Source organism: Uranotaenia lowii, chromosome 1, assembly GCF_029784155.1.
Source record: "Uranotaenia lowii strain MFRU-FL chromosome 1, ASM2978415v1, whole genome shotgun sequence".
NCBI lineage: Eukaryota > Metazoa > Arthropoda > Insecta > Diptera > Culicidae > Uranotaenia > Uranotaenia lowii.
Window position 1 is genome coordinate 109,616,857 of NC_073691.1, and position 12,390 is coordinate 109,629,246.

General features: G+C 37.5%; 4 protein-coding genes across 4 annotated transcripts in view; 2 read left to right on the top strand and 2 right to left on the bottom strand.

Annotated features, from left to right (window-relative positions):
* LOC129738536 (protein 60A-like) overlaps positions 1-572 on the top strand; it is a 276,432-nt gene extending 275,860 nt beyond the window's left edge. The window contains exon 8 of the mRNA XM_055729756.1: positions 95-572. Within this exon, the coding sequence (XP_055585731.1) occupies positions 95-220 (126 nt within the window). The 3' untranslated portion in view covers positions 221-572. The remainder of the gene's footprint in view (positions 1-94) is intronic.
* On the bottom strand, positions 448-2,878 carry LOC129738535 (pinin). Its single transcript, XM_055729755.1, has 4 exons — positions 2,587-2,878; positions 1,729-2,528; positions 1,183-1,503; positions 448-1,119 (listed from the first exon to the last, which is right to left on the bottom strand). Exons 1-4 carry the CDS (start codon positions 2,607-2,609, stop codon positions 956-958), a joined length of 1,308 nt encoding a protein of 435 aa, XP_055585730.1. The 5' UTR covers positions 2,610-2,878; the 3' UTR covers positions 448-955.
* A 223-nt stretch (positions 2,879-3,101) lies between these two features.
* Positions 3,102-4,629, bottom strand: LOC129738537 (ubiquitin carboxyl-terminal hydrolase MINDY-3 homolog). The gene is made up of 3 exons (XM_055729757.1): positions 4,457-4,629; positions 4,297-4,397; positions 3,102-4,108 (listed from the first exon to the last, which is right to left on the bottom strand). Exons 1-3 carry the CDS (start codon positions 4,479-4,481, stop codon positions 3,719-3,721), a joined length of 516 nt encoding a protein of 171 aa, XP_055585732.1. The 5' UTR covers positions 4,482-4,629; the 3' UTR covers positions 3,102-3,718.
* Positions 4,630-6,447: 1,818 nt separating this feature from the next.
* Positions 6,448-8,499, top strand: LOC129754872 (tryptophan--tRNA ligase, cytoplasmic). The gene is made up of 3 exons (XM_055751123.1): positions 6,448-6,876; positions 6,929-7,157; positions 7,386-8,499. Exons 1-3 carry the CDS (start codon positions 6,735-6,737, stop codon positions 8,254-8,256), a joined length of 1,242 nt encoding a protein of 413 aa, XP_055607098.1. The 5' UTR covers positions 6,448-6,734; the 3' UTR covers positions 8,257-8,499.
* The last annotated feature ends 3,891 nt before the right edge of the window (positions 8,500-12,390 follow it).

Sequence of the window (12,390 nt, forward strand, 5' to 3'; positions counted from 1 at the left end):
TTTGACATGCCTGTTGTACAACATATTTCTTATAATTTTTTACTCATGAACTTGTGTTTCCGACATATTAACATCATAACTTTCTCTTTTACAGGTTCCGAAGCCTTGCTGTGCTCCAACTAAACTTATTCCTATATCAGTATTGTACCACATCGATGAAGCCAATGTTAATTTGAAAAAGTATAAGAATATGGTTGTCAAAAGCTGCGGATGCCATTGAAAACGTGAACCCTTCTTAATACACTAGTTTTAATCTTGAACAAGTTGATGGCAAATCAAGTTTTATTATTTTTTAACAAAATGGTGTTTGTGTGTAAAAAAAAGGAAATAGTTTCTTGTGAACATCAAAAATGTATAAGTACCTAAAGCAGCTTCTTATCTTGACAAACGAAGAAACCAAGATTTGAAAAAGTATTAAATTGTGATATGATTAACTGCACTGGGCACTTGTATCATAACTTTATTCTACTGTTTCGAAATACATATATAACTAAATGGTGATTCACAATTCACTTTTAATCGAATATATTGGAAATCGATGGAAGCAATAAAAGAGTGTTATATAAAACACAAACGTTAAAGTTTTCAATATGGGATTTAAAAAAAGTATATTTGAACCGACTTGAATTGATTTTTCCAACATCCGCTACCCAACTAAAATATGTGAACTTAAACGCTACTTCCATGTGTGACTTTCTTGAACATTATATTTAAAAAAAAATGAGTTTCGCTTCGCCTTAAGCGTTTCAACTGTTGAATTTTATTGGTCACGCACTAACCCGCAAAAATCAATCCAACAACTAATTGTACTGCTTTCTAAAAAACAAATGTCTGTATAAGCGTCGACATTACAGATCATACCACATGTCTTTTTTCGTAAATTACACATGGCGTGCATGATTTGGCTGCTAGGCGGTGATAACAGCGGGGGGCTAGGAAGACCAATTCATACTTATCACTCCAAAGTACGATCCGTTTTAAAAGTAATTTGCAAATTTTCACCCTGAGTTAGGAAAGAAGCACCGCTGTCCGATGCCTGAGTCGAGCCACAATTCGAGTTCATCGAGGAGGTGACTGTACTTTCTATGAGACGCACTATTTTTGGTGACGTTTCTTTTTCTGTAAATGTAAAATTTTAAATTTCAACATTGGCTAAACTGTTTTTACGAAAGGCTCTCTTACCTTGCTTAACGTCACTGTTGTGTATGGTTATTTTGAAGTTCGACGATGTCGTCAGTGCGGACGGAAGTGCGGGACCTTCAATAGTGTCGTACTGATACGGAGGACTGTTATGGTGATGATCTTCTTCATTGTAGTCATCATCGTCATCGGCAGCAGCGATCCTGTCTAGCTTCGAACCAGTGCTGTTGATATTAACTGAGCCGTCGTTCGACTTGTTCCGATTTGCTGCGTTTTCCTCCAGAGTTTTAATGTCTTCGTTGAAGCGAGCTTCGACAGCAGCAATGCTTTCCATCACCTCTGTTCGTTTTTGTTCGATCATTTCTGAAAAGAGCGGTATATGTTCATTGGAAAGGAAATAAAACAATCGGTATTAGGTACCTATATAAAATATTTTTCTTAATTTAAAAGCGCGAATTACTTAAACCTATTTCCAATGCCTATTTGTCTTTATGTTTAACTTTTTTTTTGCATTCACATCTTTATTGCACTTTCAGCGAAACAATATTTCATTTTTAACCAATATTGTAATTTTCTTACACTACTTACTTGCATGTTCTTCTTGGCTTTCCTGTAGCCTCTTTTCCATTTTGGAGTCCATCCTTTTCGGCAGATAATAAATGCAGGGACTGGTTTTAGTTTTAATGAAATTGACTAGAGGCTTTTTGGACTCTTCCCAAACTTCCAAATCTTTCATTTTAGACAATTTAGTTTCAATTGTCCGTATCTCCAACTGCTGCCGTTTGCGATCCGTGAAGAGAGACTGCTTCTCCCTGCGAAGATTTTCTCGTTCTATCTTCTGCTGTTCCTCGAGTTTTTTCTCGATCTGTGCTTTTTTATCTTCCTTCGATTTGAGTTTGGATTCCTCCTGTGAGAACTTTTGCAAAGTGCCCAACAAAGATCCGAAGATTCGTCTATTTCTTGCTCGAGATCGTTCATCGTTACCTTGAGCTGCTACGATTTCCTGTCTTGTAGGCTGTTCTTTTATAACTCTGGAGTGTATTCTCGGCTTATCAAACTCCACATCACGATTCGGGGGGCCCGAGAGTCTACTAAACACAGATTTAGTTTCACCAACAGCACGCCTTTTGGCTGGATTGATCCCACCGCCATCGGAAAAGCGCCGATCCTGTTGATCAAGTCGTCGACCTATTTGACCTTGGTCAAACGCTCCACTAGAGTTACGTTTTCTTACTTCATTCCTGGAATAAACACCAAAAGTATTACCGCTGCCGCCGCTATACTGATCCGTATTTGATGGATCCCGGCCTATTATCTTTTTTATGTTGTCATTCAAACCCTTCAAATTATCACGAGCTTTGTCCAGCTCCTGTTGCAAATGAGAATATCTTAAAATAGAAACTTATGTTATTATGAAGTAAATTACATTTTCAGAGTTAAACAAACCCTTTCATAACTTCGGTAGCCATCGCTATACTGAGTACAAATACTGCAATCACAGTTTGTTACTTAAATACGAACGTCCCAAAGGTTTTACTTCTGCTCAATTTAGAAATTACTGCAATCTCTACTTGTTACTATAAAAATGTCACTTTCTAGCCCAAAATGTTGGTAAATCAGTAAAAAATCTAACGATGTTCATTCAATTTTATCGCTTTTATCAAACTTTTCGGGCACCTTCGATTTTTTTTTATTGATTGACACCAGGGTTGCCGACTTTTGGGATTGGGCCTGCTAAAAAGAATAAAGCCTGCTCTTTACTCTTACACAGGTTTCCATAAGAATGACAGCTAATCGGAGTGAAATTGGAGTGAAGGCTATTTCTCTCTTTGTTTAACAAACGAGAAATCGTATACCGGGACTGCGAGCGCGCCCATCGCCCTCACGCTCTTTTTTTTTAACTCAAAATTAAGTATGACCGAGGTTGAAAACATAGTTCGATTCTATGAACTTAGGGCATCCGCAGCAATCGCGAGTATAGTGAAAATGCTCACGCGTTTGATCACTTTTAAACCGCACCGGGGGTTAGTATGTGGGTGAGCAAAATAGGGCCGTTGCCGTCGGGACCGACAAAATCACCAAATTTGCTCACTAGAAAGGGGCGAGAGCAAACATGCACTGAAAAAAATCTACCATTGAAGGCTAAGTTCAACAAACGATGTTTATTAAAATTTTGTAATTTTGGTAAACAATTTGTTGATTAATTAAGCAATTGTGGCTTTTCTTTTGATTCGTTCGAACGTGCGGACGGAATTTTGTTCGCGGGGGGATCGGAAATGTGTCGAAAATTATATAGAGCCATTTTGGAAGTATTCTGTGCTGGGTCGAAAGAGGTGAAAATTTAGGCCCTCGGAATCGGTGGCCCAGGGTTTGTTCTTCGCAGCCGAGTGGGTCGTCGGAATTAGCATAATTTTGAACAGTGCAGAACTTGCAATTGACCAGCATCGAGTAACAACAACGTAAGCAATGCAGGTAAGTGAAAAAACTGTTTATTTAGCGAAAATTTATTTTTTTTTAAATTTTTTTCTACCCTCCGTACAGGTTGGAAAAGTATAGGCAGCAAATAGAAAAAAAAACTTCACTGTCTGACCGGGGCCATGAGCAGCATCTTTAGCAGATAAGTTTGAACCGGGGCAATGACGCATACAATCCTCCTTCTCGCTGCGCTGCACCAGGGAAAACGGTTCCGACTCACTGAAGCCAAAGTCTTGGACCAGCGGCGGAAAACCTCCTGTTTGATCGTGGAACTCCACAGCAGCTGGCATATTTCGCGCAAGTTCCGCTGAATTTCGGATGATTCCGGCTGACACTGCACAGAAGTTCTAGCTGCATCCGCAACCTGACCCGGTTGCTGGTCGCTCGAAACTGCGTGGCCCTGTTGCTGCTGTATGGCATCTTCAACCAGCATGTCGACTTTGGCGTCACATAACGGATAGCAGTTAACCCGTCGAATAACCTCCAACAATCGCTATGCATAATAATAATTAATAATTAATAAAAATGATAATAACCGAAATTGAAGCGAAAAAACTATCGACTCCGAAAATTTATTCGATCAGTAAATTTAATTTAATATTTTCTGTTAAAGTTTTCTCAGTGCAATGCACAATTTAAAAATAATATGCTTCCACCCGGTGCGCGAAAGAGTGTGTATACCAAAATCGGTCCGCTGAAATGAGCAAAATCGGGCCGCGTATACTCTCGTATTGGTGCGTTTGCTAAAACAGTGCTTAATGGTTTGCTGGGCATGTCCGGCCCTGTAAATGAAAACTTATTTTATTAAATCAGAACACAAAACATAAAAAATAACACTTACTACAATCCGCCGTTGCCAACAACATTTGCTTCTCAGGTGACGGCGATATTTTCACAAGATTGAAAACTACCCGTCTTGAAGCGTACTCGGGCTTTTCCAAAAAATGTGTAATATTGAAGTAAAAAAATGACCCCTTATTTGACAGATCCTGGAGGTTCGCAATAATGGGTCAATTTTACAACTGTTCAAGTGTTCCCCCAAATGAGTGTGAGGCGTAAATATTGCACGCTAACTTTTGGTTACCCCTTAACGAATACTTTTTTCTTTTCGTTTATTTTTTTCTAATTTTAGAACGCTGACTGGATTCACTAATTCGTCGAGCCCAAATGAGAAGCTTTTTATTTAATTATTTTTTTTTTTTAAGTTTTATTAGTGACACTTTACCATCTTCGTGGCATTCGTGTCATGTAAATTGCAGTTTACAGATCTTTATAAAGATTACATTCTTTCAGAAATTTAATTAGCGATTTTTCACATGGTTCATCATTTTTGAATTTAATTATATTAAATCGAGAATAATGTGACATCTATTATTTATACTTGATATGGTTTTAATTAACATCTATTCTCAATTTATGTTACGTATAGGGTGGTTGAAGCGAAAAAAAAACATTCAAATAATATCTCGGTATATAGCGTGGTCAAAAACCGTGTTTTGCATCTACCGTTGAGCACCTGCAACGGTTCAGGTCTAAATATTGGTTTTAGGTATACCAGTTTTAGCAAAATTTTAAATTTTGGAATCTGCTAAAACACGCGCTCCCCACCGGTGTGACAGCAAATTCAAAGCGGGTACACTTTTCTTGCAGACACTCAATAATTGAGAAGAAAAAATTCATTTTAATTGAAAAATTGCTAATTTTTGTGTTTTACAACATCATTATTCTATTAGGATTTCATTAGCTTAAAGTCTTTTTAATAAAGTTTGTTCGAAACAAGTAGAAATGGATTGACGATTGAATACCTTCCTTTTTCCAATTACCTTCGACCGATTTCTTAAAGGCCGTAACGAAACCCCCTGTCGAGCTGGATCGGTTTTGACTATTTTGACTAGTTTCAACTTGCTTCATTGACAACGACCTGACTAGTTTCGACCAAAACATTGACTCATTGAACAACTACCAGTTGGCAGAAACCAGTTAAAACCGATTTTTATCTATGATTGAACGAAGCTTAAAAAGCCAAAATGACTATACGCAGCGAGAAGAAAAGCTTAATTGAAACAAAAAAAAAAACATTTTTCTTTTAAAAATTGACTCATTTTGGGGTGCTGATTCCAAATATTAATTTAGTTTACCAGTTCTTGTTTATAGGTAAAAATTCATTTAACACATTTGTGCTTTTGTTTGGGCAAACTAAACAGATTGGCAAACATGCTCCTTTTAAGAATTCTTAAGTAAAATTTTCATGATGATCAGTAGTTTGTAATGTAGCAGACGGCTTTTTTAGCCAGAAATTGAAAGGATTTTTCTAAGAATCATGTCAGTTTAGTCAATGTTATCGAACAATATATCATATTTCACGATTTTTATATTAAAACCGTGAAATATGATATGTTGTTCGTCTAGATAATCGGTCAAAAATCGGTCATCACACTGATATTCAAATTTTTTAATTTTTTTTAAAGTTTACTGTTGTTTTGCGTTAAGTTCATTAGGATACTTCTGTTGTTTTCCTTTTCTTATTCATATAACGTTTGAACTCGAAAAACGCTGACTGGGCTCACTAATTCTAAGCTATTTATTAAAATATAAAGTCAAGAATAGTGTGACATAAATTTTTTATACTTGATACGGTTTTTTGTTATCATGTTTTCTCAATTTGTGTTACGCATTGACCGGTTTTGGCGGGAAAAAACATTCAAATAATTTCTCAAAAAGAAACATTTATTACACCCAATGCTACCCAAACATGTGTGAAAGTAATCATCATAGGCTAAAATTTTCTCACCGTGAACCCCAAACGTCTAAATCGGTCTGTCGTCTACGTCGTATATTTTGAAATCCTGTTAAATAACTGTTGGGAATTTCGAAATCGATAACTGTTCTAAAACAGCAATTTACGCCACCGGTGCCAGCCGGACTGTTTTAGCGTGGTCGAAAACCGTGTTTTGCATCTACCGTTGGGACAGCCCTAAGTTTTTGACAGTTTGCGTGCATGAAAAATCTTTGCAAAACAGCAAACGCGTGTTGATGATGTGTTTACTTTTCAATGACTAACATTCTGAAAACGACTGTAAAATTGTTATAAATCAAGTATTTACTGAAGTGGTCTTACCATGGCAGAAGTTTTGATCCCTGCAGTTGAAAATGTGTCACTGGAAGGCAATAATGGGAAAACTCCCGAGGAAGACGATATCGTTGATCCCTGGACGGTAACCAGTAAGGCTGATTCTGGTGTGGATTACGATAAGCTAATAAGTAAGATTTATTACCTGATGACATTCGAGAAACTTAAATATCAATTTTACAGAGAGGTTTGGCTGTTCGCATATTGATAACGACCTCGTTAAGCGACTGGAAAAAGTTGCCGGAAAACCTGTCCATCCTCTCATCCGCCGAGGAATATTCTTTTCGCATCGAGACTTGCACCTACTACTCAATATGGTGGAGTCGGGCAAGAAATTCTACCTGTACACGGGACGAGGACCGTCTTCGGATTCCATGCATTTAGGCCACCTGGTGCCTTTCATAGTGACGAAGTTAGTACCTAATTCTGGTTGAGTATTTAAAACCATCTGAATCAATCGTTTAAATTTTGAAAAAGTTATTTTGTAATTGGTTGGCAGCTCAGAAAGCTAGTTAAGTCTATGTTTACAGTTTACTAGTTAGAATCAACCTTAATATCGATCGAATTAGATGGGCCGAACAAATTCAAGCTAGCATGAGCTACTTAATGTAAAATTTTATAAACTTTTTTTTTATTTCAGATGGTTACAGGAGGCCTTCGATGTACCTCTGGTAATCCAGTTGACTGACGATGAGAAGACACTTTGGAAAGATTTGACCATTGAACAATCGATGAAGATGGCGCATGAAAACGCCAAAGATATAATTGCAATAGGTTTCGATGTGAATAAGACTTTTATATTTGCGAACTTAGACTACATGGGCCGCTGCCCTGCATTCTACCAGAACGTTATACGTATTCAAAAATGCGTCACGTTCAATCAAGTTAAGGGAATATTCGGATTTGGAGATTCAGATGTGATAGGCAAAATAGGATTCCCGGCAGCTCAAGCTGCTCCAGCCTTTTCGACAACATTTCCCTTTATATTTGGCGATAACAAGCTGCCTGTATTGATCCCGTGCGCAATTGATCAGGATCCCTATTTTCGCATGACCCGTGACGTTTCGCCTCGACTAGGTTTCCCGAAACCGGCATTGATTCATTCCAGTTTTTTCCCGGCGTTACAAGGTGCGAAGACTAAAATGTCCGCAAGTGAAGCTAATTCTGCCGTGTTCTTAACCGACACTGCCAAGCAGATCAAAACGAAAATCAACAAGCACGCCTTTTCGGGTGGTAGACCTACACTAGAAGAACATCGCGAATTGGGTGGAAACCCAGATATCGATGTTAGCTATCAACTGCTACGCTTTTTCCATGAAGACGATGACGAACTGGAACGTCTTCGTCTGGCCTATATCAAGGGTGAACTGCTTAGCGGAGAGATCAAGAAAATAGCAATCGAAATATTGCAACCTATAGTAGCTGCCCATCAGGAGAGGCGTAAGTTAGTATCGGATGAAATCTTGAAGCAGTTTATGACTCCCCGGAAACTGAATTATGAAGTGGTATAGAATATTGGTAAAATGAAAGGCAAATAGTTTGGGTAACATTGAATACGCCGAATAGTAAATGTACTTCAAATAAGCCTTATGCTACGCATTCGAAATAAGATGCCCTCATCAGCTTGAAGAATTTATTGGATAATATGCGCTTGCGGAATCAATTTTCTTTCCTATTTATTATGTTGTTCTTGTATATCTACATTATTTCGTGTTGATTTTCATTGATAATAAAATTTTCTCCATAACTCCAAATCATAGTTTTACATGTATTCAGGGAAATTATTATGAGCACTTACTCTTTCTCATCGCATGACTTCTGTATACAGCAAAGCGAGCACCGCTTAGCAGACACGATTTTCAGTAACCGGAACGAACATGTGGAAAGGCATTATGGCATCCTTGTAAGAGCCTCCAAATCCTGAGAAGAGCGTGGACTAGCGAGAACATACTCATTTGAAGCAACTCTTCCCCAGTAAGCGCGTCCTCTCAGAAATCGACAGAGCATGCAAAAAATTGAGAGTTGAGTCACCGAACTTAGAATAAAACGGTTAACTTCGGCGACACTCCAAGAACGCAAATATTTTCATTCGGTTTGTCCTGCCGAGATACCTAGAGGCAACAAATACGAATGCGTACATGCGAAATCAATTTGAATCGTACACTCGTACGGTGTGGTCGCATTTTTTCACCGTGTCCCGTGTGTGCTTTCAATCGTAGCTGTCGACTTCTCAGGCAGGCGAACACGCGTCTCGGAGGGAAACATACAAACACGATTCGGATTGTGTTCGTGTGTTTCTCTGGAGCAGTGTTCTGAATATCACTCATTTTCAATGAATGTTTCTGATCAGCGATGCCACACATACCGATTTTCCGGTATTTATACCGATTTTTGAGCAAAATTTTGACCAAGAATCGGTATATACCGATTACCGATTTTTGGCAAAACATACCGATATCATACCGATTTTTAAGATTTGAACTCAAAATTCATTCCACTTCCACATTCCCACTTAATTCAAGCTATCCTCGCAAAGGTCCCGTAGAAAGGAGACAAAGTGCGGTAGCTGGTGTGGCGTAAGTTGATCTGTACAACTTTTAAAGTACCCTGCAAAGATCTCCACGGCTCACTCTCCTAATTCGTTCAGTTGTTCGCGCTGTTTTGTTCCTATGTTCTGTCAAATGATGCACTATGCACTATTATAGTGCTCAACCTCAAAGCCAAAGGACTCAGCTCATGGCTGATATTTGACCTTCTGCGACTGTCAGCAGAAGGTAGAAGTTTCTAAAGATCAATTTCAATTGACTATGCTCTTGTCTCCTGAGATGCTACCTTTTCAAGGGAAAAAATACACCGTTGGAATATAATTCTTGTTCAATTTGTCGCCAGATGTGGTATGTCAAGATTTGAAGTGCAATCAGATCCACGGTTTGTCATATCATCGGTATAATCTTCAATCCTTCTCCATCTTGTTAGAAAAATAAATGATATCACATGTAGGTACCATACTGCAGAGATCGCCAGGCCACGCCAGGCAAAATGAGTATTTTCAGTTTTGGAAAAACTATGTGTTTTTTAAACATTTTTCTTAGGAACACCTTCTTTTTTTTCAAAAAATAAAATTAATTTTCCAATACCTGAAAAAATAAATTGAAGCAACAACTCTCCCAACTTTCTCCAATCATTTCTTTTTTTAATCGCTAGAACTCATATCTAATACTAAAGGCTTTGAAAGCTGAAATAGCCAGCTTGGCAAACAGAAAACCATCAACCAAACGAAGAACATCAACTTGGGCCCATATTAAGCTCGAACATCAAAAAGCCATTTGTTGGATTTGTAAGTGCTTACGAAATTAAAATTTCCTTTAGGTTGACCTGGTTCTATTGCCTTATCGAATTGATCTAATTTACATCTCACTTTAACTATACACAGAAAGAAAAATGTAATCTTACATTGCACGTTTTCACATCGTCGTCACGAAAAATATGAAAAAGAGTATAACATCTAAGGGCTAAGATGAACTTTACATGTCACCGCATGCGAAATCCAGCGTCAATCTCAGTGTGTCAATTCTGTTTTGTTTTCGTTCCTATTGGATTCCCAACGAAGGCGAACTTCATCAATTAGCTTGCAATTTCATGTAAATCTTAGCGTTCGCAACGTTCGACCGTATTTTGTTGTACCTGCTCGTGTGCTGTTCGCTTCTGTTCGAATCGAGGTGGTGCATGCTGAGTTTTAAAGCAAGTAAGTGAGAGATAAAACTTAATACCCTTCTAATTATTGTAATTATTATATCAAATTGTCCATTTTATTTGTTCCAGAAAAAATTCCACTTGAATTCAACGAAAGCTCGGGTTACCCCAAGTGCAAGACAACTTATTTTCATACCAGCATGACAATCGTCGTTGCCGTCGTCGGGGGAACAGCACCAAAAAACTGGTATTCGTGAAAATTTATTGAATACCATTTTTTCTTGTGTGGATCAAATAAAATGTATGTGTAAGATATTAAAATCTCTTATCGACAAATATCGATGCTCTTCTTATTGGATAAACAACCGTACCAAAAAGAATGATTGGAATTGGAAGTTTACATGAATTAAGCCGTATTGATACATGTAAATACCCGATTCCCTTCTACCCATGCAGTTGCATGTAATGTTACAAGGATTTTTCTAACTGTGTAAACATCAGTTAAAGAATCAAGATTTTATTTCATTAATAAGCCTAAACCACGTGTAACCTGAAAATGATCGCCATGTTCTTATTTTTCTTATCAAACGGTAACTTTCAAATTAGATTTCCATTCAATTATAGTACTGGAAAGGAATACTTATTTTGGATTCTCTGCTGAATTTTCATTTGTGATTTTTACTTTTCGTCAGCAAAAGCAGATAGTTTTAAAATAAAAAAAAATGTATAAGTTGTAACAAACATAAAGTTCTGTTAAAATTTCAAAACCGTCTTTTTATGTAAACTTGCGTTACCAAGAACCAAGATAAAAAAAGGAATAATATATGCTAAAACACACTTAGTCAGCTAGTTTAATACTCAAATTAACATTCATAAGAGTTCTTACACACTTAGAAAAATCCACGTAGATTTACATGCAACAACATGGGTAGAAAGGAATCGGGCATTTGCGTGTAATAAAACTGTACAACTCATGTAAATTCCCGGTAGCGCACACGCGTGTTGTTTACTGTACATTTACATTATTTAGCACATCTCATGAATCTTATTGGACAAGGAGTGGTTTTAATAAATAAAAAAGTCACCAGTTCGAGGCAGAAACAAACTTTTATTTAACTTCGATCACACTTTTTGATTGAATAACACATAAACTGATCTTCAACTTCCAAATATTGGTTAATTTTCGACGATTCCCTCGAAGACGGAAACGACGGCTGGGGCGAAGAGACAGCAGAAAATTGGCTATCGCACCGTTGGGGCTATGATGTTTTGGGGATTTATCATCAATTTCCTGTAAATAACAACAATCAGGGTGAAAATGTTAAGTCAATCACAGTTATTTTTAATATTGATTTACCTTTTATCAGCAATCACGGTTAGATTGAAAGAAAAACTAAAAACTTTTACCGACGCAGAAAGGAACCTTAAACGAACAGGAATGAAAACAAAACAAATCTGACAAACTGACGCTGGTGCTGAAATAAGCATGCATTGACATGTCATTTTCATTCGAAGAGGCAAACATGCTATACTCTTTTTCAAAATTTTCCAGCGGCGGTGTTAAAATGTAAAATCACTTGTAGTGTAAGGTTACATTTTTTTATCTGTGTAGACTTGCTTTTTATTGCAAGCTTCCATTTATATTAAAAATACGTTAGGAAGTTGAAAATGTAAGCATTTTTGAATATCCACCTCAAATACCGATTTTCATACCGATTTTTAGGATTTCCATACCGATAAAAGATTTTTTTGGGTTCCAAAATACCGATAAAAATGTGGCATCACTGTTTCTGATTGCCCTTCGCACCTGAACGTACAGCGGTCGGGTTTCGTTATTGATTGCTACTCGACCTACCCGATCATCGATCGTTCAATTCATCGCTAAAATACAGATCACCTCGCTAGATGCTTGCTGTCAAAACAGTGCAGCACCATCATCAAATTGGAATCTC